The 24,983-nt window shown below is 44.1% G+C and overlaps 1 protein-coding gene across 6 annotated transcripts in view; it reads right to left on the reverse strand.

The window, feature by feature from the left end:
- The window catches only part of LOC134344680 (centrosomal protein of 128 kDa), a 664,526-nt gene extending 649,505 nt beyond the window's left edge, over nt 1-15,021 (reverse strand). For 5 of the 6 annotated variants that reach the window (XM_063044801.1, XM_063044787.1, XM_063044794.1 and 2 more), the window contains exons 1-2: nt 14,896-15,021; nt 3,640-3,806 (exon numbers count right to left, since the gene is read on the reverse strand). In XM_063044801.1, coding sequence (XP_062900871.1) covers nt 3,640-3,789 — 150 coding nt within the window. In that variant the 5' untranslated portion in view covers nt 3,790-3,806; nt 14,896-15,021. The remainder of the gene's footprint in view (nt 1-3,639; nt 3,807-14,895) is intronic. The other variant, XM_063044779.1, reaches the window with a different exon arrangement.
- Nucleotides 15,022-24,983: the final 9,962 nt, after the last annotated feature.

The raw sequence follows: 24,983 nt of genomic DNA on the forward strand, positions 1-24,983 counted from the left end.
AAACAGGGCAAAGTGTGCTTATTTATTCAGTAAGCTATGGGTCAAAGTATTTGGTGAGTACATTTCTAACACTTCTGGCTTCAGTCTCATTGCCGTCTGTTCTGAAATTGTTAGGTTTTGTGGGGGGGTTGCGTTCAAGAAAACATGAATTGCCGCACTGCCGCCATCTGTTCCGGCACGTCATGACAGCATTTTCAAAAATATCCGTTTACCCCGTCCACACTGCTCTGCACAATCGGCGTTTTCAAATTTACACACTCTAGAGGGCGTTTTAGAAAATCTCCATTTTCCGGGGAGGAAAACGCCGTTTCAGTGTGGACGGAGGGTCAAAACGAAGAGAAAAAGTTTCGGTTACGGATTATACAGTCTAGACCGGATAATTTTGAAAACGCTGGTTTTGCGTAAAAACGATAGGTGTCCACACTAAGCGTTTTTGAAAATACCTCCGTCCACATTAAAATGGATATTTGGGCGAATCTCCTCCTACTGGGCATGCGCAGGACACACAGAAAACAAGCGAAGAGGAAACCGTATACTTGGTGCGCATTTGTCCAGTTACAGACTAGAAAAACTTAAAAGGAAATTGCCAAACCAAAGACTTGGTGCATGTTTGTCCAGAAACATTTCCTACAGCCATAGTCTCTTCACCGATGAAAGGGACCACAGCAATAAGGCTTGTTACTGGGCAAAAGTGAAATCTGCTTGCCTTTACTTTTGCCATATCTTCGTATATTATTTTGCTGTATTTAACATGTGCAATAAAATGAGTTACTGGGCAAAAGTGACAATTGCATCTACTGAATGGTTGAACAAGCAATACATTAATAACTACTACTACAACGTCGACTCAGGCCTAGGGGGCCGGCGTCGGGCACGATGACGAACTCTCCACTTCTCCCTCTGCCTCATCAGTGTGTTCAGTTCATCTACATTAGCCGCGCCGCTGTCTTCTAGGAGCATGTTGACCATAGTCTTGGGAGGGCGCCCAGGGTTCATCCTCCCGTGCTTGGGCTCCCATATAATGACTAGGCTGGCAGGTAGCTCGGGGTGGTGTAGACAGTGCCCCGCTAGTTACAGTCTTCTCGCCTCGATTTTAGTGGTGAGCATCAGTAGGCTGTTATGGAGCTCGACATTCATCATGTGCTGTTGCCAACTCACATCAAGAGCCATCCGGAGCATTTGTGTATAGCAACAATCTGGAGACTTTCACATCATCTTGGTGAGTGTCCACGTCTCGCATCCGTATGTGAGAATGGACTCTGTGACTGCTATGAAAATCCTCTTTTTAAGCCCTCTGGTCAGGTTTGACTTCCCGATTTCCTTCATGTCATTCATAGCCCTCCGCGCCAGCGGCTTCCGTATCTTTATGTCCTTCTCTGAACTCATCATTCTTGACCCTACGTACTTGTAGTCAAAGACTTTCTTAATGGTATCATTCTCTACGGTCTTGAGAGTACCTTCGTCACAGTTAAATGCCATGTATTCTGTCTTTTTAGCATTTAGGTGAAGTCCAACTTTATTGCACTCAATTTCCACTTTTGTCAGTAGCTGCTGTGCTTCCTCCATCTGGTCAGAGAGCAGGACTATGTCATCTGCAAAATTGAGATCTGTGAGCGTAACTGGTCTGACCCTTTTGGTTCGTCCTAGTTTTATGGTAAAACTTGTCATGATCTTTGGTAGCTTGTCGCAGACCATAATCAAGGACGATTATGAAGATGTAGGGTGCCAGAGTGTCTCCTTGCAGCACACCAGTTAGGAGCTCGAACACTGCTGTTTCTCCGTCTGGTGATACAATTTTCGCCTTGGTCTTGGTATAGCTGGACTCTATTGCTCTCAGTAGATGGTCTGGCACTCCATAAGCTTTCAGGATCTTCGGCATTTGACATTAATAAAGCACCTTGTTAAATGTATAAAACATGTCTGCATCAGTGGCAGCAAGTGCATATCGTCTTTGCTGGACCATTCATGGACTCTTTTAATCACCGTTGATGCACATTCCAAACAGCCAGAGATCATCAAAATGAAGACAACCACATCAGAAAAGACCATTACAGTGCTGAGGACCATGTTCGCCCGGAATCGCATACCAGAGCAAATCTGCACAGACAATGGATGACAATTTGTCTCTGAAGAATTCCAAAGTTTTGTGAAGAACAGTGGAATCAAGCACTTTATATCGGCTCCTTTCCATCCATCCACAAATGGCTTGGTAGAAAGATTTGTACAGACATTCAAGAAAGCCCTCAAGGCAAGGGACAGCGAAAATCGACCACTACAACACAAGATAGACAGCTTCCTCCTTGCCTATCGTAATGCAGTATATGCAACCACTAACCAGACACCAGCGATGATGTTTCTGAACAGGAACCCGAGGTCCCGCATGGATCTTCTCAAACCAAATGTACGGCGTGATGTAGAGAACAGACAGTTCAAACACTTGAATGTTAAGTCAACACGGAGCTTCAATATGGGACAGTCAGTTCTTGCACAGGATTACCGGACTGAAAAGTGGCAGCTGGGTATAATTTCCGCCATAGACGGGCCACTGATGTATAGAGTACAGGTGGGAGAGAATGTATGGAGACGTCATGTGGATCAAATCCTGGATGCTCGGGTGAAAAACTCAACAACACCTTACCCGGACTCCCATGACATAGAAGCAAACACTCCTGATGTGACCACATCAGCCTCGTCCACAGATAAGCCTGTCATCAGTGCTGAGGACCCACTTGATGTACCTGTGGAGACTAATTCCCCAAATCAAACATTGCAGGGCAGACGTTACCCGGAGAGACAGAGAAGGGCCCCCCACAGAGACTTCAGTTATACTTATTATTATTACGTTACCTTGTTATAATTTCATATTATTACGTTACTAATTAAACAGTTGGTGGGCGTTTGTATATTAAGGGTACACATACAGTATTTGTTTAGCATAGTGCCTGTTAACTTTAAAAAAAAAACAGTTGATACACTTTTAAAATAAAAGGGGAGGAGTGTACCATATAGCCTACTGTATAATATGGGACTATTTTATGTCGTAGTAACACCTTATTGAGCATGCGCTATTAGGCACGTATTGATCTGTATATATGTGTTCAGTTCGGGTTCCGCAAGTTTAAAAAAAAACCCTGTTAACTTAGCTCCAGTCTCTAGCGTTTTTATTTATAGATTTGTTGTGTAACCGGCCACATACGCAACAGTCTACCATGAATGTCTACAAGAAAATGAATCTCAGGACATCACACTAGCGTAGTGGTTAGCATGACACAACTACAGCTCAGGGTGCCAGAGCTTGTAGTTCAATCCCAGTGACCTCTGCAAGGAGTTTGTACATCCTTCCCTTGAGCACATGGGGTTCCTCCACATTCCAAAGGTGTACTGGTTAGCAGATTAATTGGTCATTGTAAATTGTCCTGTGATTAGGCTAGGGTTAAATAGGTGGGTTGCTGGGTAGTGCAGCTCATAGGACCAAAGGGCCTGTTCCACACTATATCTCTAAATAAATAAAATATGGTGACACATACATACTATGATATTAAATTTACTTTGAATAGGTGCTGCCTAACCTGCTGATATGCATTCCTCCTGCATTCTGTGTGTGCCAGTTGGTTGTACTTGTTTTATAGAATTCAGTACCTGTAAAGTGTTTGCTAATGTGTCAATCTTTTCAGTGACTCGAGCAGCATGGTGCAACCTGCTCCTTCCCCTCGCTGTCAGGTTCAGTGAACGTCGCCTCCTGGAGAGATTATGCAGCGATGTGTCGGAGTCACTCGACGAGTCTGCCATAGGTACTGTGCTGCCTTCTGAAACAAAGAGCCAAAACTTAGAAAAAAAATGAGTAAAGCAAACTGTCAACTTTATAACATGGCTGTTTGTAACGCAGAAGTACCTCTCAGGCTCAGAGGATGATGGGTTGGGAAGAAAAGGAATAATAAAAATCTGGCATTAGTGAACAGTTTGTCAATATGACCTCAGAGCTTCTTTCCCACTGCTATCAAACATCTGAACCAGTTCTTTCATGCCCCCTTTCCAGTGGTGTTGGCACACTCTCTTTCTTTCTTTCTTTCTTTTTAAATCTTTTTATTGAGTAAGTATACAAAAAAGGTAAGCCATATAAACATTAATACAATGTTAAAGTATAATAAAATTCCAAAAGATAACAATACCAAAAAGAAAATACTACAAACAATGTAATTTAAGCATAAGAAACCAAGATAACATAATAGTATACTAGATTTTATATATATCAATGAAAAAAAAAGAAAAAAAACCCCCCAAAAAAAAACCCACCGTGCAACTAACTAAAAGCAAAGCAAAGCAATGGGCTAACTTGAAACCAAACAGAGTTAAACTTAAAATCACGTCCTCAATCCCGACCTCCATTAAAACAGTGAAAAAAAAACAAGAAGGGTAAATATTACATTAAATGAAAATATCGAATAAAAGGTCCCCAAATCTGTTCAAATTTAAATGAAGAATCATAAAGGTTACTTCTAATTTTCTCCAGATTCAAACATAAAATCGTCTGAGAAAACCAAAAAAAGGTAGTTGGAGCATTAAGCTCTTTCCAATGTTGTAAAATACATCTTTTCGCCATTAAAGTAAGAAATGCAATCATTCTACGGGCTGAAGGGGAAAGATTACTAAAAATTTTAGGTAGTCCAAAGATAGCAGTAATAGGGTGAGGAGAGATATCTATATTTAATACCTTAGAAATAATATTGAAAATATCTCTCCAAAAAGTTTCCAAAGTAGGGCAAGACCAAAACATATGAGTTAAAGAGGCTATCTGCCCCGAACATCTATCACAGAAAGGATTAATATGCGAGTAAAAACGCGCTAACTTATCTTTGGACATATGTGCTCTATGAACCACTTTAAATTGAATTAGGGAATGTTTAGCACAAATAGAGGAAGTATTAACTAATTGTAAAATCTGCCCCCAATCATCCACAGAAATGGTAAGCCCCGATTCCTGTTCCCAATCTACCCTAATCTTATCAAATGGAGCTTTCCTAAGTTTCATAATAATATTATAAATCATAGCCGATGCACCTTTCTGACATGGATTAAGGTTAATTATCGAATCTAAAATATATATAGGAGGAAGCATTGGAAAGGAAGAGGCACACTCTCGAACTGTTAGTTCGACCTGTTCTGTTATTGTTAGTACTTGTTTCTTTTTGCCCTACTTCATCTTGAATCAATATACAGCAAAAAAAAATACAGTAAGTGCAAAAACTATTCTACATCGGTATAGTTCTGGCACTAGCTGTATTTAATGCCCTATTTATTATTTACCTGTGCATAGAGTTTCACACCAGCAAGGAAGTTCATTGCCCCCTGGTGCATATAACAATAAACTAATCTGAACCTAAATCAAAGTCACATTAAATTATCAAAGTACATATGTATTACCTTGAGATTCATTTTCTACAGGCATTTACCGAAAAATAAAGAAACACAATAGAACTATGCATAGATGAAGACTGATAAAGTGCAAAAGAAGACAGATTATCCAAATTAAAGTATAAAAATAATATCAAGGACATGAAATGTAAAGAGTTCTTCAAAGCAAGTCTATAAGCCCTGGAATCAGTTCAGAACTGAAGTGAGTGAGTCAGAATCAGAATTAATATCACTGACATATGTCATAAAATTTGTTAACTTAGCAGCAATTGTACAATGCAATACATGATAAATTTAGGGGCAAAAATAAAATAAATAAATAACAAGTGTGTATGTATGTGTGTGTGTGTGTATAGTGGGTATTTGTGTGTGTGTGTGTATAGGTTAAATAGTTAGAAAGTGCAAAAACAGAAATAATTTTTAAAAAGTGAGGTAGTATTGATGGCTTCAATGTCCATTTAGAAATTGGATGGCAGAGGGGAACAAGCTGTTCTTGAATCATTGAGTGTGTGCCTTCAGGCTTCTGTACGTCCTTCCTGATGGTAACAATGAGAAGAGGACATGTTCTGGGTGAAACTATCCACAGTAGTTGTAGATTGGTAACTGTTCCTGAACCTGGTGGTGTGGGACCCAAGATTCCTATACCTCCCTCAAGATGGTAGCAGCGAGAAGACAGCATGGCCATGATGGTGGGGGTCCTCTCCTCTGACAGCATTGCATGTAAAAGTGCTCAATGGTGGACTGTGTGACTGTTGGTGAATTATTGCACATTGTCTCTCATCTGCTTTCATTGTATTAGTCTAGCACCTAAACAGTCAAACTAAATTTATTATCAAAGTGCATGTATGTCATCATGTGCTACCCTGAGATTTATTTTCTTGCAGGCATTTACAGGAAAATAAATACAATAGAACTTATGAAAATATATGTATAAACAGAGACTGACAAATATGCAGATTGCTGAGGCTAACACAGCCAGCAGAAAATTGGACTCAGGTGCAGTGACATAATTCTGAAGTGCAGTTGACTATCAGCTGCAAACACATCATTCCATGTATCAGCACATTGAACTGCACTTGTGACTGTGGTCCAAGTTTCAACTATGCAAGATTTTACAACAAAACAAGTTAATAGAGTTAAGAAGGTATATGGTGCATTGGCCTTCATTACTCGTGGGACTTGTAAGGGGTGTCTTCTTTTATGTTACTGTTAAGGCTAATAAAATGGCTTCTTTGTTATGTTAACTGCTGAGAAAGTGCTTCTCTCTCGCAGCTTGTTTGGGTTATAATTACTGATAAGAGAATTGAATTCATTTGCTAACCAACTGGGACAGATGTTATTCTTTCTTGTGTGTCTGTAAGCTATTGTTTTTGCGGGCTTTGGGGCAGAAGGCACGATGGGGACAGAGAGAGGAGATGTGATGCTGTAAGCTGGTCAACGGAATGGACTGCGAGCAGGAGTCTGAGACCCAGGGTCTTCGGCGAGGAGAGGAGACGAAGACAGACTCGTGTGGAGCATCTGGTCGACCACCGTGGTTGGTCCCAGGCGGCGGATCGAGGAGGTGGGAGGGGATCGAGTGGTGGAAAGAAGACTCCGTTAATTGAGCTCCGATGGTTGCGCACAAAGTAGTTGAACTTTGATAAATTTGGTGCCTTCTACTTTTCTTTTTATATTTTATCTCTATTAATTACATAGTTCCAGTAAGATCTATAAAGTGTAATCATTTAATCGCATATGAGAGGGAGGAGAAGGTAGCAGCGCGACACGCGCGCGCAGCTCTCCGGTGAAAATGATATCGTATCCATTAAGTAGGGGCCATGGACAATTCTGATTTGATGGAGACAGATGTGAAAGCACAGAGGAACATCTAGAAAAATTTCTGAAACGCCGGTTCGCTGCCGCTGTTACTGGGCGATCGAGAATCTTCCGGAGGGTAGGCCCCAAAATCCCCGGCTTTGCCTGCTGTTGGTGACTGAGGCTGAGGTCGAATCGTTCGGACAGAGATGGCGCTCAGTACTCGATGTCGGACAGCTGATCAGAGCTCGAAGTTTTCGGACGACTCAGAGTCAGACTGTGGTCGGGCATGGCAGGGAGAGTTTTTCTTCCTTCTCCCATCTGCGTGAGATGTGGGACTTTCGAGAGACTTTGAACTTTTTTTTACTGTGCCGTGGCCTGCTCTTCATCAAGTTATGGTATTGTTGCACCGTTGTAACTGTACGTTATAATTATGTGGGTTTTGTTAGTTTTTCAGTCTTGGTCTGCTGTGTTTTTGTGATATCACACTGGAGGAATATTGTATCATTTCTTAATGCATGCATTACTAAATGACAATAAAAGAGGACTGCGTGTTCTTATAATCTAATCTAATCTAATCTGGTGTATTGTCTGTTATTTGGCGGGGTGGGGTACATCACACAGCATCCACACAAACTTGATTACCCAGTTTGGCAGGGCCGAAGGCTGCTCCCCCTAGACGAGAGCGAGCCTGAGGCTCACCAGGGGGCTACAGACTGTTCAAGAGCCGTGAGTTAATGTTGCAGCTCTATAAAACTCTGGTTGGAAGATTGCGCTCAGTTCTGGTCACCTCATTACAGGAGGGATGTGTAAGCTTTAGACAGGGTGCAGAGGAGATTTACCAGTATCCTGCCTGGAATAGAGAACATGTCTTATGAGGATAGGTTGAGCAAGCTGCAGCTTTTCCCTTTGAGGTGAAGGAGTGTCTTGATAGAAGTGTACAAGATGATAAGAGAAATAGATCAAGTCGATAGCCAGAGACTTTTTTTCAGGACAGAAATGGCTAATACAACGGGGCATAATTTTAAGAAGATTGAAGGAAAGTATGGGGGGGAGGCGGTAATGTCAGAGGCAAGTTCTTTACAGAGAAATGGGAGATTGCATGGGGAACCCTGCCAGGGATGGTGGTAGACAGGCAGCTACATTAGGAGCATTTAGGTAAGCACTTGAATGATAGAAAAATGGAGGGTTATGTAGGAGGAAAGGGCTAGATTTATCTTAGAGTAGGTTAAAGTTCAGCACTACACTGTGGGTCAAAGGACCTGTACTGTGCTTTAGTGTTCTGTGGTCTCTGAAGGAACTCAACAGATCAAGCAGCATCTAGTTTGTTATAGTTCTAGCCTTTTAGTTTCTAATCCAATGTACTCATTCTGTTTCAAGTAGCTCCTCGGACGGTCACCAAAAATAACAGAAACTTACCACTCAGACTCCCTTTCATCATTTTTGAATAGGGTGAAACCTTGTCTAGTGTATTAGAAAATCATTCTGATCCCTATCTTTCAAAAATCTGGCAGTAAATATTCAAGTTTTACTAGTCATACCCTAAACTTACTGACTAGAAATCAGAGGACAGCCTATAGCAAACACAGTCACATTTAGAAACTTGGACAGACTACAAGGGTTTGGTGGCTCTGGAACTGTATTCACTGGAGTTTAGAAAAAGAGAGAGGATCTCATTGAAACGTCAAATATTGAAAGAACTAGATAAATTAGACATATTTGGTTCCAATAATGGGGGAGTCTAGGACCAGAGAGCACAGCCTCAGAATACAAGGATGTCCCTTTAGAACAGAGATGAGGAGGAATTTCTTTAACCTGAGGATGGTGAATCAATGGAATTTGCTGCCACAGACGACTGCAGTGGCCAAGTCATTGGCTATATTTAAAGCAGAGGTTGACAGATTTTTGATTAGAAAAAGGGTTAAAGGTTACAGGGAGAAGGCAGGAGAATGGGGTTGAGAGGAATAATAAAGCAGCCATGCTGGAACAGCAGAGCAGACTTTATAGGCCAAAAGGTTTAATTTTGCTCCTATTCCTTAAGGTCTATGGTCATATGGATTCCTTTCATTAATCATGTATGGTTTCTAGTTATTGGCAGAGAAAACAACAAAATACAACATCATAAAACAAAATCTACCACACTATACTAGCAGTGAACATACGCGAAACCATAACTAAAAAGCAAAAAATGCAGATACTGTAAATTTCAAATAAGAGGAATTTGTAAAAAAAAATCACCATCACAAGGGACAGAGTATTAAATAAAACTAGAACATTATAGTCAGTAAGTGCCCATAGGCCCATGGTGTTGAACAATGGACTCACTTTCAAGAACTCTTCCTCTCATATTTTCTACATTTATTGCTTATTTATTTATTATTATTATTACTTTCTGTATTCGCACAGTTTGTTGTCTTTTGCACACTGGCTGAATGCCCAAGTTGGTTTAATTTTTCATTGCTTCTATTATGGCTATTATTCTATCATTATTAGGTATGCCTGCAAGAAAACGTATCTGTGTTGTATATGGTGACACATACTTCAATAATAAATTTACTTTGAACGTTGATGTTGTGCCAACCTTTAAATCTACTCTAAGATCAATCTGACTTCTCCCGCCCATATAGCCCTGCATTTTTCTTTCATCCATATGCCTAAGAGTCTCTTAAACATTCCTAATGTATCTGTCTCTATCACCACCCCTGACAGTGCATTTCACGCACCCATCACTGTGTAGAAAAAAATTACCTCTGATATCCCCCTATACTTTTCTCTAGTCATCTTAAAATTATGGCCCAGCATATTAGCCATTTTCATGGTGAAAAAAACTCTTTCCATTCAATACAAGCCTCAAATCATCTTGTACACCTCTATCAAGGCACCTCATCCTTCTTCTCTTCAAAGAGGTGCATAATGTATTCTCATAAGACATGCTCTCTAATCTAGGCAGCATCCAGGTAAATCTCCTCCAGATCCTTTCCAAAGTTTCTACATCCTTCCTATAATGAAGCAACCAGAACTGAACACAATATTCCAAATATGATCTAACCAAGGGAGCTGCAACTTTACTTTGTGGCTCTTGAACTCAATCTCCTGACTAGTGAAGGCTAACACACTGTATGCCTTTTAAACAACTCCAGACATCCCACCTCTCCCGGAAGTTCCGGGAGTCTCCTGCATATCGATAGTGGCTCCCTGACGCCCGGAAATTATATACAATATCCCGGAAATAGATTTTTTTGAGAGGGAGAGGGAGAGGGAGAGCGAGCATCCTGATTGGTCTCTCTTCATGCTGAGTGGTCCCCAACCACCGGGCCACAAGGAAACGATATGATTTGGCGATATGAAACGATATGAGTCAACTGCACCTTTCCTCATTCCCTGTCACGCACTGTTGATTTTAACACACGCGAAGTCATCAGTGACCCAAGACGTGCAAAGGAATGGGTCCATGACCCATTTGTGAATGTCCCCGGAGAATCTTCCATGTCAACGCGGGAAAAAGATCAACTCCTCAAGCTTGCAAATGACGGTGGGCTGAAAAGTATGTTTGACATAACATCTCTGCCTGCAAACAACAGGAATTCTGCAGATGCTGGAAATTCAAGCAACACACATCAAAGTTGCTGGTGAACGCAGCAGGCCAGGCAGCATCTATAGGAAGAGGCACAGTCGACGTTTCAGGCCGAGACCCTTCGTCAGGACTAACTGAAGGAAGAGTGAGTAAGGGATTTGAAAGCTGGAGGGGGAGGGGGAGATGCAAAATGATAGAAGACAGGAGGGGGAGGGATGGAGCCGAGAGCTGGACAGGTGATAGGCAGAAGGGGATACGAGAGGATCATGGGACAGGAGGTCCGGGAAGAAAGACGGGGGGGGGGTGACCCAGAGGATGGGCAAGAGGTATATTCAGAGGGACAGAGGGAGAAAAAGGAGAGTGAGAGAAAGAATGTGTGCATAAAAAAGAGTAACAGATGGGGTACGAGGGGGAGGTGGGGCCTAGCGGAAGTTAGAGAAGTCAATGTTCATGCCATCAGGTTGGAGGCTACCCAGACGGAATATAAGGTGTTGTTCCTCCAACCTGAGTGTGGCTTCATCTTTACAGTAGAGGAGGCCGTGGATAGACATGTCAGAATGGGAATGGGATGTGGAATTAAAATGTGTGGCCACTGGGAGATCCTGCTTTCTCTGGCGGACAGAGCGTAGATGTTCAGCAAAGCGGTCTCCCAGTCTGCGTCGGGTCTCACCAATATATAAAAGGCCACATCGGGAGCACCGGACGCAGTATATCACCCCAGTCGACTCACAGGTGAAGTGATGCCTCACCTGGAAGGACTGTTTGGGGCCCTGAATGGTGGTAAGGGAGGAAGTGTAAGGGCATCTCTGCCTGCATTCTGGATCAAAGTCAAGGCTGAATATCCTGAGATAGCCATGAAAGCACTGAAAACGTTGCTTCCATTTCCAACATATCTCTGCAATGAATGCAACGAAAACTAAATTGCGGAATAGACTGGACGTAAGGAACCCCCTTCGAGTATCGCTGTATCCCATCACCCCTTGATAGGACCGTGTTGTTGCAGGAAAACAAGCCCAGGGCTCCCATTGATTCAGCGATATTGGTGTGTTGCAATGATTTTATATGTTCATACGGGGAAAATATGCGCTGTGTGTTTAATATCCAGATGTTACTTAAAATGTTATGATGCGATTGACTTATCACCTATATTCCAGTTGTGATTAACACCCCCTCCCCCGGTCAGCCGGTCTGCAAGAATATTGTCAATATTAAACCGGCCTGCAGTGCAAAAACAATTGCGGACCCCTGCTAAGTAGACCTATCAGTTTTCTCTATGGGCGGGCTTTACAGTTGACCCCAAAAATAATGACAGTGTTGCTCGCTGCACTGTTTGCAAGTGACTTTTCTATTGCCCATGGTGGGTTAAAATGTAAAAGACATGTTGAGGTGAGTTTAACAGGTGTCATTCGTTCATTAGCATAGCTAACGTTATTTAAACTAGCTGGCTAGCTGCTAAGGAGCTACGCTATTGATGTCCTACGTGATGAGGCCAAACTCCCTGTAGACTTGCTTAAAGTTGTAATAGAATAAACATGTTAATATAATATATGCACATATTTTAAAGTCACATTTTCTGCATATACCCAACTTGGTTCACAGATTAGACAAAATCACTAAACAAAGTATTACATACACCCCTGGAGGTCGACCGTGGGGGGGGGATATGGAGTTGCGGGGGGCGGGGGTACTACCTCCCTGAAATGAGTTTTTGCAGGGTGGGATGTCTGCAACTCTATCAACCTGAGCAGCAACTTTGAGGATCTATGGATTTGAACCCCAAGGTCCCTGTTTCTCCACACTACTAAGAATCCTGCCATTTACCTTACATTCTGCCTTCAAATTCAACCTTCCAAAGTAAATCACTTCACACTTTGGCCGAATCAAAGGGATCAAAGGAGATTGAAAATCTAGTTGAATGGTGTCACAATAATAACCACTTAATGTCAACAAAACCAAAGAGCTGATTTTCACCAACAGGAGGAAAAAGCCAGAGGTCCATAAGCCAATCCTCATTAGGGGATTGGAAGTGGATTGGGTCAGTAACTTTAAATTCCTTGCTATCAACATATCAGAGGAGCTGTGCTAGGACCAGCACATAAGTGTCAAAAATAAGGCACAACTCTACTACAAGACCGTAAGATATAGGAGCGGAATTAGGCCATTTGGTACAAAAGGAATGGGTTGCACTTGAATCAGTTGGGGACCAATATTCTTGTGAGCAGGTTTACTAGAGCTGTTAAGAGCAGTTTGAACTAACATGCCGGAGGGATGGAAACCAATATGATACAGCTGAGGATGAGCTAGCAGGCTTAATGGTAGATGATGGATGTAACACGAATGTAAGGAAGGACAAGTCAATGATTGGGTACAAATGCAGACAGATCCATGCTAGAATCCTTCCAATAATACCAATAGCTCGTAGCTTGTTAGCAGCCTCATGTGAGGCACTTTGTCAAAGATCTTCAGAAAATTCAAGTACACAACATCAACTGATTCTCCTTTGTCTATCCTGCTTGTTATTTCTTCAAAGAATTCCAACAGATTTGTCACGCAAGATTTTCCCTTGATAAAACCATGCTGACTGTGGCCTATTTTATCATGTGTCTCCAAGTACCCCGAGACCTCATCCTTAATAATCAACTCCAACATCTTCCCAACCACTGAGGTCAGACTAACTGGCCTAAAGTTTCCTTTCTGGAGCCTCTCTCCCTTTTTGAAGAGTGGAGTGGCCTTTGCAATTTTCCAGTCTTCCAGAATCTAGTGATTCTACTAATCCTTCACAATTTCTTCAGCCACCCCTTTCAGAACTCTGGGGTGTAGTCCACCTGGTTTAGGTGATTTATCCACCTTCAGACTTACTTATCCACCTACTTTCCGAGAAGTTTGAGTAGATTCAGCATGTCACCAAAAACTTTGAGCAACTTCTTTCAGAGAATATCTTAATTGTATCACAGCCTGGGATGGAAATAATGCCCAGGAATGGAAAAGGCTATAGAACACGGTGGACATAGTCCAGACCACCACAGGTAAAGCCTTCTCCATCACTGAGTACACTTACAAGAAGCAACTCCACAAGAAAGCAGCATGCATCAAAGACCCCCATCACCCAGGGCATGTCTTCTTCTCATAACTACCATCAGGAAGGAGGTACAGAAACCTTAGGTCCCATGCTACCAAGTTCAGGAACAGTTATTACCCCACAAACATCAGACTCCTAAACCAGTGTGGATAACTTTACTCACCACAACTCTAAACTGACACTTCAACCTACAGATTCAGTGTTATATCTATTTTCACAGTCTGCCTTCTTTTGCCATGGTGCTTGTCAGTCTTTTTTATGTATTTTTGTAAAATCCTATTGTATTTCTTTTTTCCTGTAAATGCCTGCAAAAAAAAAGAATCTCAGTGATATAAATCCTCAGCCAACAACAGGAAAGAGGAAACAATCAGCGGATAAGGCAGCATCCATACAAGGCGAAACAAACAAAATACTCATGCCAACAACCCCTTATCGTGAAAGACCATCAGCCAGAAATGTCATCCATGTCCCCTTCCCATCATCCAGGTCTGATGCTCAATAGGTCTGTGAGGAACAGGTAGCACTTATCTCCACATCAGTAAGTGAGCCCCTATCCCACTCCATCTACAGCGTCTGCCCCATCCTCTACCCCCTGATTCCTACCCAAACCCGTCCCTTTCCCATCTCCGAACCAGTACAATCCCACAATGTGCGGCACCATATTCTCCCACCCAGGTGATACCCAGTGTTCCAGCCTCCTGTACTCCCGTCTCCCTCCCCGTCCCTCACCTCTAAATTCCCATCACTCTCTCCCCAACCTTCACTCCTACCCCCAGTCCATTTTCCCACACACACTCGTCCCCTGTACCCGTGCTTCTGTCCCCAGACAACTCTAGTTCCCCACTCTTCATCCGTCCACAACCCCTGACCCCTCTCAACTCCGTCCCCCACTACCTCTGTCTCTACACACCCCCTTTCCCCGAGCCCTATTCCTATCCCCCGTTCCACCCTGGGCCCGAATCATTTCCGATCATTATTATCACTACGTCCTTTATAATAATATAATAACACCGGGAGGGATTTAAACTTCTGATACCTTAAATTCGCCGTCGAGTTCCATACCGGCTATAGCCGCCAAACCCCGACCATCCCCGGCCACCAGTCCCGCTATCGCCGCTGCTCGGCGTCTATAGCAACTTGAAATGTCCGCCCTCGCCCCGCCGCAACCAAGGACCCCCAGTTCGCAGGATCGACTGGGAAATGTAGTCCGTTGCTTCCTCCACAAGTAACAGAACAAAGAATTTCAACTATAGATCCCAGAAGGCCTCGCGGCCAAGCAACAGCCCGGTAGAGGTGTCCCATTCTAATGCCTGCAGGAAAATTGCGCCAAACGTCCCGCCTCTGACCTAGTGACAGACTGAGCGCCAGTGAGTGGGACAGGGCGCTAACTGTGCATCTGCTCGAGGGCACATAACTCTCCCTGACATCTGTATCTGTTTGCCGTAAGACCTTCAACTTATTTGCATTGTCTGTTTCAATGTTAAACAAACTAAAATGTACAGTTATAAAGTTAAAAGATTCTGTAGATGCCGGAAATCAGGAGCAACGCACAAAACGCTGTAGGAGCTCGGCAAGTCAGGCAGCACCTATGGAGAGACTCAATTCTTCTTATGAAGAATCTCGGCCAAAACGTAGACTTTTATTCCGTTCCATACATGCTGCGTGACCTGCAGCATTTTGTATGTGTTACTCTGGATTTCCAGCATCTTTTATCTATGGAGGGAAATAGACAGTTGACCTTTTAGACCCAGACCCTTCATCAGGATTGGAAAGGAAGAGGGAAGAAACCAAATTATTTATCACCCCCTTACCCTTTTATTCCGGCTTTTGCCTTCTTCCTGTGTTCCAAGGACAATATTCCTAACCTTTCTAATTTAATATAGCCTAAGTCCTCTTTGCCTCTCCGTATACTTCCCCAGAAATCCACAAGAGCCCTCTGCCAGGGCAATGCAGGCCGATCCCAGCAATGGAGAGGTGCTGCTCTTGGCACCTACTGAATGTGTTGGCATCCCAGACAGTGCATAGCAAGCTGTCGATCTGGTCATACTCTCTTCTCCCCGCTTCCATGGGGCAGAAGATACAAAAGTTTGAGAAAATATGCAACCAGGATAATGGAAGGCTTCTGTCCTGCTGTTATAAGACTCTTAAGGGTGTATGGGGTGTCAGGGAGGGGTAGCACCTCTAATGGGGAAACATGTTGCGTCCTTTTCAAGGCAGTTAGTCCACATTTGGTCCCCACCTGGCACTCAGCTCTCACCTGTGGCTCCCCGTAGGTGTTTGCATGCGATAGTGGCCACACCCCGGGCAACGGCTTCAACAGGCCAGCTAAACCAGGTGAGGGTAACCGACGGGTCTCAAACCCTCAGTGAGATAGGGAGTTGTCTATCCCAGCATGTGAAGACAGACTCCAACGGATTGAGCGAACGAGACCAATGGAAGGTCCAACAGTCAAGAAGGCGGTCTCTGCAAGCGTCGTGGAACGTATAGAGCAGGACAAGATACAGAAGATGTCTTGGTCATCCTCTGCACCTAGTCCCTTTTCCAGCCATCTCGGCTCTTGTCTTGCCACTGGATCCAGATGGGAATTGGGAAGAGAGAGTGAGGCTGACGCTGCACAACTCTCCCTCACTTAAATCCAAATCAAGCGCTAGTCTCAACACCATCAAGCAAGCTGGTGGCGTAGTGGCATCAGCGCTGGACTTCGGGGCGAGAGGTCTCTTGCACGCTCTCTATTCGTGCTGGGTTGAGCATCGAGCTAGCAACTCGACCTCGTAAAAAGTACCAATGGTGTCGAGGTCTTCATTGATGACGATGAATGAACCTGGTATCATACACCATTAAGAAAGCTCACCGACACCTCTGCTTTCTGAGGAATCTGAAGAGAGCTGGACAATGCAAATTCTTCTTCTACAGATATGCAGTAGAGAACATCTTAACATGCTGCATCACTGCTGTGGAAACTGGAAGGCTCTACAGCAGGTAGTCAAAACCACCCAAACCATCACCAGCATCAGCCTACCTGCCACCAAGGACATACAGTTTATACAGACAGGTGCCAGAAAAGGGTCAGTAACATAATGAAGGATCCCTCCCCACCCTGCTCATGGACTGTTTGTCCAACTTTCAACAGGGAGGAGGCTACGTGGCATCCAAGCCAGGACCACCAGACTCAAAAGCAGTTATTTTCCCCAAGCAGTAAAGCTAATTAACACCTCCACCCACTTACCCACCACTCCACACCCCTCATCACCACTTCTTTATCATTAGTCACCATAAGCTCAGAGTCACCTTATGTACAGACACTCCTGTGCCTAGCATCACTTTGTGGACATGCAATCAGCCTATGTATATAAGCTATCTTATTCACATTTATTGTGTCTTTGTGGCGGAGTACCAATTATTTCATTCTCCTTTACAGTTGTGTATTGGAAATGACGTTAAGCAATCTTGAATCTTGTAGTGTATATGATAAACACAAACCTTTAATTTCTCACTCTACCTCAACATAATCGTTACACTTTAGGTGTCCCCATCTGCCCGGCACATTCTCTGGAATATAACACTATATTTTTCATTCTGTTTTGCCTGGAAGGAATGTCGTGATGAATTGATCTGTGTGGATGGCATACAAACAGAGCTTTTCGCTGAACCTCGGTACGGGTGACAATAAGAAGCCAGTTGCCAGATATTTTGTTACAGAACATAATCAATGCCCAAGTTTCTATATTTAGAAGCTGAAAACAAGGAAAAGCAGTAGTTACCTGTCCATTACACTATTACCATTTATGGATGCCTGCTATGGTCAAACTGGACACCAATTTTCCTACATCACCGCACATGCTACATTTCCAAAGCTCTTCAATGACTATAAACTTTCTTAAGACGTTGTGAGATCCTTAACTTCAAAGTAAATTTATAATTAAAGTGCGTATATGCAGCACTGCCTGGTATGGAGGGGCTACTGCACAGGATCAGAAAAAGCAGCAGAAATGTGTAAACTCAGCCAAGACCATCATGGACATTAGCCTCCCCAGCATCCAGGACACATCCAAGAGGTGATTCCTCAAAAAGGCGGTATCCATCATTAAGGACCCCCATCACTCAGGACATGTCCTTGTCTCATTGCTACCTTCAAGGAGGTGGTACAGGAGCCTGAAGACAAACACTCAACGTTTCAGGAACTGCTTTTTCCCCTCTGCCATCAGATTCTAAATGGACAATGAACCCATGAACACTTCTTCAGTATATTCCCTCTCTTTCTGCACTACTTACTTAATTCATTTTTCACATATACTTATTGTAATTTATAAATTTTATTACAGTACTATGTATTTCCATTGTACTGCTGCCACAAAGCAACAAATTTTATGACATATGCCGGTGATATTAAAACTGATTCTGATATAGTACCATATACTACCTTGAAATTCATTTTCTTGGAGGCATTTGCAGTAAAATAAAGGAATACAGTTGAATTTATGGGAAAAATAACTATACTCAAACTAAGACTGACAACCAATCAATGTGCAAAAGGCAAATTGTGTAAATATAAAAAATAAATAATACTGAGAACATGAGTGGTAGAGTCTTTGAAAGTGAGTCTGTAGGTTGTAGAATCCATTCAGAGTTGTGGTGACTAAAGTTATCCATGCCCGTTCAATAATCTGATGATTGTAGGATACAAAATGTTCCTGAACCTGGTGCTTTGAATTGATTTGACTTTATTTCTTACATCCTTCACATACTTGGGGAGTAAAAATCTTTATGTTATGTCTCTGTCTAAAAGTGCAATGTGCAATTTATAGTAGTAGGCAGCCATCAATCCTGGAGATCATGGGTTTGCGCCTCTGGTGGCCTGTGTCCTCTCCAGGGCGCAACCCTGGGTGGGAAGATTTGGGGAACCGGCTGTTGCCCATGCAGTGGGATCCCCCTCTCCATGTCTCTGATGTAGTCCAAGGGAAGGGTAAGCACTGATACGGCTTGGCACCAGTGTCGCCACAGAGGTTGCCAGAGGGAACATCAATAATAATAAGGTTCATCCATCGTCATCCATGAAGGCTTCGACAACATAACTACTTTTTTTTTACCAGGCCGAGTTGCGAGTTCAACACGCAACCCGGCACGGATGGAAATTGTGCCTCGGAGCGGCCTGACTGGATTCAAACCCGGGAACCTTCACTCCAGAGTCTGGCGCTGATGTCACTGCGCCACCAGCTGGCTTGATGGTGCCAAGACTAGTGCTTGATTTGGATTTAAGTGAGGGAGAGTTGCGCAGCGTCAGCCTCACTCTCTCTTCCCAATTCCCATCTGAATCCAGTGGCAAGACAAGAGTCAAGACAGCTGGAGATGGGACTAGATGCAGTGGATGACCAGGACATCTTCTGTGTCTTGTCGTGCTCTACACGTCCCACGACGCTTGCAGTGACCATCTTCTTGACCATTGGACCTTCCATTGGTCTCGTCCGCTCAATCCACTGGAGTCTGTCTTCACATGCTGGGATAGACAACTCCCTATCTCACCGAGGGTTTGAGACCCATCGGCTACCCTCAGCTGGTTTAGCCGGTTTGTCGAAGCCGTTGCCTGGGGTGTGGCCGCTGTCGCATGCAAACAGCTACGGGGAGCCACAGGTGAGAGCTGAGTGCCAGGTGGGGACCAAAGGTGGACAAACCGCCCTGAAAAGGAGGCAACATGTTCCCCCACCAGAGATGCTACCCCTCCCTGACATCCCATACTCTCCGGTAAACATCAAACTGCCTTAGGGACCACGGCTCCAGATTTCTTCCTCGGGATTTACCCCAGAAGCCTTTCGCATGGGTGGGTATGGCCACAAGGCAGCGGACGTTCAAAATCAGAGTTTTCCTTCTCCTAGGTGGGCTGCCGTCTAGGGCAGATGAGCCCCACCTGCCCGAAGGAACTGGTTTTGAGGCACCAGTGGTCCGCCTTACCCCTTCTCTTGTCAGTAGAAATGGTTCCGCCAGGCCTAGTAGCTAAGCCACACGTGAAGGCCAAGAGTTGGACTTGGTTGTCAGAGGCTGTTAGAGTCGCATGCCATTTGGAGCACTTTATAGGTAGTGGGAGATTATCCCCACTACCACCCTGGCTATGACAACCTTAGTAATTCATAACAAATAGTAGTAGTAAATAGTATGTACAACAGGACAGTCAATATAGAATATAAATACAATTGTATCAGAATGAATTAATCAGTCTGATGGCTGGTGGAAGAAGCTGTCTCGGACCCTGTTGGTCCTGGCTTTTATGCTGTGGTACCATTTCCCGGATGGTAGCAGATGGAACAGTTTGTGGTTGGGATGACTCAGGTCCTCAATGATCCTTCGGACCCTTTTTACACACCTGTCTTTGTGAATGTCCTGAGTAGTGGGAAGTTCACATCAACAGATGCGCTGGGCTGTCCGCACCACTCTCTGCAGAGTCCTGCAATTGAGGGAAGTACAGATCCCATATTAGATAGTGATGCAGCCAGTCAGGATGCTCTCAATTGTGCCCTTGTAGAAAGTCCAGGATCCAGCTACACAAGGCAGGGTGAAGGCTGAGGTCTCTGAGCTCCTTGTCGAGCCTGGAGGGAATTATGGTGTTAAATGCTGAACTGTGGTCCAAGAACAGCATTCTCACAAAAGCATCCTTCTTCTCCAGATGTGTAGGGACAGCATGTAGAGCTGTGGCTATTGCGTCATCTGTCGATCAGTTGTTTCAGTAGGCGAATTGTAAGGGGTCCTGTGTGGGTGGTAGCATGCTGCAGATGCAGTCCTTGACCAGCCTCTCAAAGCATTTGCTGTTATTGAGGTGAGTACGACAGAATGCCAGTCATTCATACATGTTACCTCGGTCTTTTTAGGTACAGGGACAAGAGTGGATGTTTTGAAGTGGGGGAGGCACTGTATCATGGGAGAGGGAGTGATTAAAAATGTCTGTAAACACACCTGCCAGTTGTGCCATGCCACCCTGGGAACGGTCCGGTCCCGCAGCCTTGCGGCTGTCTGCTCGTTGGAAACACCTGCATACTTCAGCCTCAGAGATGACCAAGATGCAGGTTGCTTCGCCGGCTGTCCTTGGCCAGCTCAGTGTTGATGACATCGAACCGAGAGTAAAAAAGATTTAGCTCATCTGTGACAGTGGCAGCGATGCTGGCAGCACCACTGCGCTTAGCTTTGAAATGTGTGGCGGTGTGCAGACCTTGCCATGAGCTGTGTGTGTTGTTGGTGGAGAGCTGCATCTCGTTCTTGTCCCTGTATTGTTGTTCCACTACCTTGATGACTTTGCATAGATCATAGCTGCATTTCTTGAGTTCCTGTTGGTTACTGGCTAAAGCTCTGTCTGGCGCAGTTAGTGCAGCTCGCACAGAACTGTTGATCCAGGACTTCGGGTTTAGGGCCTTAGGCTCCTGTACCTCGTGCCCAAAGGTAATAGCGAGAAGAGAACATGGCCTGGATCGTGGGGGACCTTGATAATGGATGCTGCTTTCTTGTAGCAGGGCTTTTGCAAATAGAAATCTTGCCTTGAATTTTATAAGATCCAAATTCACTAAAAGGCAAAATAGTCAAGGGTCTGCCCATCCTCTGATGGATTGTATAGTGTACTGTAGATTATATACTGTAGATTATATAATTCTGCATCAGTTAACGCAAGGAGTAACCCGACTAGTAACAGAGTGATGTGAGCAAACAAAACTGGATCCTTTATAAATTCAGTTAAAAACTTAGAATTTGGGAGGAAAACACCAGAAGGTCTGAGTGATAATGACCATGCAAACTGAAAATTTCTCATCAAAACCAACCTGGTTCACAGGTGACCATCCCAGCCAATATAGAAACATAGAAAACCTACAGCACAATACAGGCCCTTCAGCCCACAAAGTTGTGCCGAACGTGTCCTACCTTAGAAATTACTAGGCTTACCCATAGCCTTCTATTTTTCTCTTAAAAGACCCTATGGTATCCGCCTCCACCACCGTTGCCAGCAGCCCATTCCACGCGCTCACCACTCTCTGCGTAAAAAACTTAATCCTGACATCTCCTCTGTACCTACTCCCTAGCATCTTAAACCTGTGTCCTCTTGTGGCAACCATTTCAGTCCTGGGAAAAAGCCTCTGTCTATCCACACGATCAATCCACACGTCACCTTATACACCTCTATCAGGTCACCTCTCATCCTCCGTCGCTCCAAGGAGAAAAGGCCGACTTCACTCAACCTGTTTTCATAAGGCATGCTCTCCACTCCAGGCAACATCCTTGTAAATCTCCTTTGCACCCTTTCTATGGTTTCCACATCCTTCCTGTAGTGAGGCGACCAGAACTGAGCACTGTACACCAAGTGGGGTCTGACCAGGGTCCTATATACAGTAGCTGCAACATTACCTCTTGGCTCCTAAATTCAATTCCATGATTGATGAAGGCCAGTACACCGTATGCCTTCTTAACCACAGAGTCAACCTGCACAGCTGCTTTGAGCGTCCTATGGACTCGGACCCCAAGATCCCTCTGATCCTCCACACTGCCGAGAGTTTTACTATTAATACTATATTCTGCCATCATATTTGACCTACCAAAATGAACCACTTCACGCTTTCCTGGGTTGAACTCCATCTGCCACTTCTCAGCCCAGTTTTGCATCCTATCAATGTCCTGCTGTAACCTCTGACAGCCCTCCACACTATCCACAACACCTCCAACCTTTGTGTCCTCAGCAAACTTACTAACCCATCCCTCCGCTTCCTCGTCCAGGTCATTTATAAAAATCACGAAGAGTAAGGGTCCCAGAACAGATCCCTGATGCACTCCACTGTTCATTGACCTCCATGCAGAATATGACTCGTCTACAACCACTCTTTGCCTTCTGTGGGCAAGCCAATTCTGGATTCACAAAGCAATGTCCCCTTGGATCCCATGCCTCCCATGATGTCTTCTATCCAGCTGTGGTCACCGACTGTGACCCCTCCGTTCCGGATACGACCGTTCTTCCACAGTGAACCTGGCACCCAGGCAAGGGCGGACACACACACCAGGTTCCCACCGATCGTACCTTTTCACCCTGTGAGTCTATGGTCGGTTCCCGCAAACCGGACCTCCAAACTCTCACGGGGGCACACCGCTCTTCCAGGGTCTCGTTATCTCGTGATCTTGTGGTGTGTCCGTGCCTAGCAAACCTGTTCTTTTTATCCCCCTGCTGGGGTATCGCCTGTCCATCAAACTTCAAACAGTTCAGGTTCAAAGCAACCGGTCCGTCAATATTCTGAATTGTGTTTCTTTTCTGTTAAACTCTCTCTCCTCTCTCATTAACATTTTGAATGTTTCGCCATTGTCTCCCTTATCTCTCTCATTAGCATCAATCATCTGATAACTTGGTTTGGCGTCACAATAGAGAATACTGAAGTAAAGTATTCATTAAGTACCTCTGCTATTTCCTCCAGTTCCATATACACTTTCCCACTATCACACTTGATAGGTCCTATTCTTTCACGTCTTATAGAAACATAGAAACATAGAAAATAGGTGCAGGAGTAGGCCATTCGGCCCTTCGAGCCTGCACCGCCATTTATTATGATCATGGCTGATCATCCAACTCAGAACCCCACCCCAGCCTTCCCTCCATACCCCCTGACCCCCGTAGCCACAAGGGCCATATCTAACTCCCTCTTAAATATAGCCAGTGAACTGGCCTCAACTGTTTCCTGTGGCAGAGAATTCCACAGATTCACCACTCTCTGTGTGAAGAAGTTTTTCCTAATCTCGGTCCTAAAAGGCTTCCCCTCTATCCTCAAACTGTGGCCCCTCGTTCTGGACTTCCCCAACATCGGGAACAATCTTCCTGCATCTAGCCTGTCCAATCCCTTTAGGATCGTATACGTTTCAATCAGATCCCCCCTCAATCTTCTAAATTCCAACGAGTACAAGCCCAGTTCATCCAGTCTTTCTTCATATGAAAGTCCTGCCATCCCAGGAATCAATCTGGTGAACCTTCTTTGTACTCCCTCTATGGCAAGGATGTCTTTCCTCAGATTAGGGGACCAAAACTGCACACAATACTCCAGGTGTGGTCTCACCAAGGCCTTGTACAACTGCAGTAGTACCTCCCTGCTCCTGTACTCGAATCCTCTCGCTATAAATGCCAGCATACCATTCGCCTTTTTCACCGCCTGCTGTACCTGCATGCCCACTTTCAATGACTGGTGTATAATGACACCCAGGTCTCGTTGCACCTCCCCTTTTCCTAATCGGCCACCATTCAGATAATAATCTGTTTTCCTATTTTTCTAATTTTATTATCCTCTTGCTCTTCATATACTTGTAGAATGCCTTGGGGATTTCCTTAATCCGGCCCGCCATGGCCTTCTCATGGCCCCTTCTGGTTCTCCTAACTTCCTTCTTAGGCTCGTTCCTGTTAGCCTTATAATCTTCGAGATCTTTAACATTACCTCGCTCTCTGAACCTTTTGTATGCTTTTCTTTTCTTCCTGTCTAGATTTATTACAGCTTTTGTACACCGTGGTTCCTGTACCCTGCCATAACTTCCCTGTCTCATTGGAATGTACCTATGCAGAACTCCACACAAATATCCCCTGAATATTTGCCACATTTCTTCCGTACTTTTCCCTGAGAACATCTGTTCCCAATGAAAGTTTCCAATTTCCTGCCTGATAGCCTCATAATTCCCCTTACTTCAATTAAACGCTTTTCTAACTTGTCTGTTCCTATCTCTCTCCAATGCTATTGTAAAGGAGATAGAATTATGATCACTGTCTCCAAAATGCTCTCCCACTGAGAGATATGACACCTGACCAGCTTCATTTCCCAATACCAAATCAAGTACAGTCTCTCCTCTTGTAGGCTTATCTACATATTGAGTCAAGAAACCTTCCTGAACACACCAAACAAACTCCACCCCATCTAAACCCCTTGCTCTAGGGAGATTCCAATCGATATTTGGGAAATTAAAATCTCCCACCATGACAAATCTGTTATTATTACACCTTTCCAGGATCTGTTTCCCTATCTGCTCCTCGATATCCCTGTTACTATTGGGCGGCCTATAAAAAACACCTAGTAAAGTTATTGACCCCTTCCTGTTCCTAACCTCCACCCACAGAGACTCTGTAGACAATCCCTC

This window comes from Mobula hypostoma, chromosome 1 (assembly GCF_963921235.1).
Source record: "Mobula hypostoma chromosome 1, sMobHyp1.1, whole genome shotgun sequence".
Lineage (NCBI taxonomy): Eukaryota > Metazoa > Chordata > Chondrichthyes > Myliobatiformes > Myliobatidae > Mobula > Mobula hypostoma.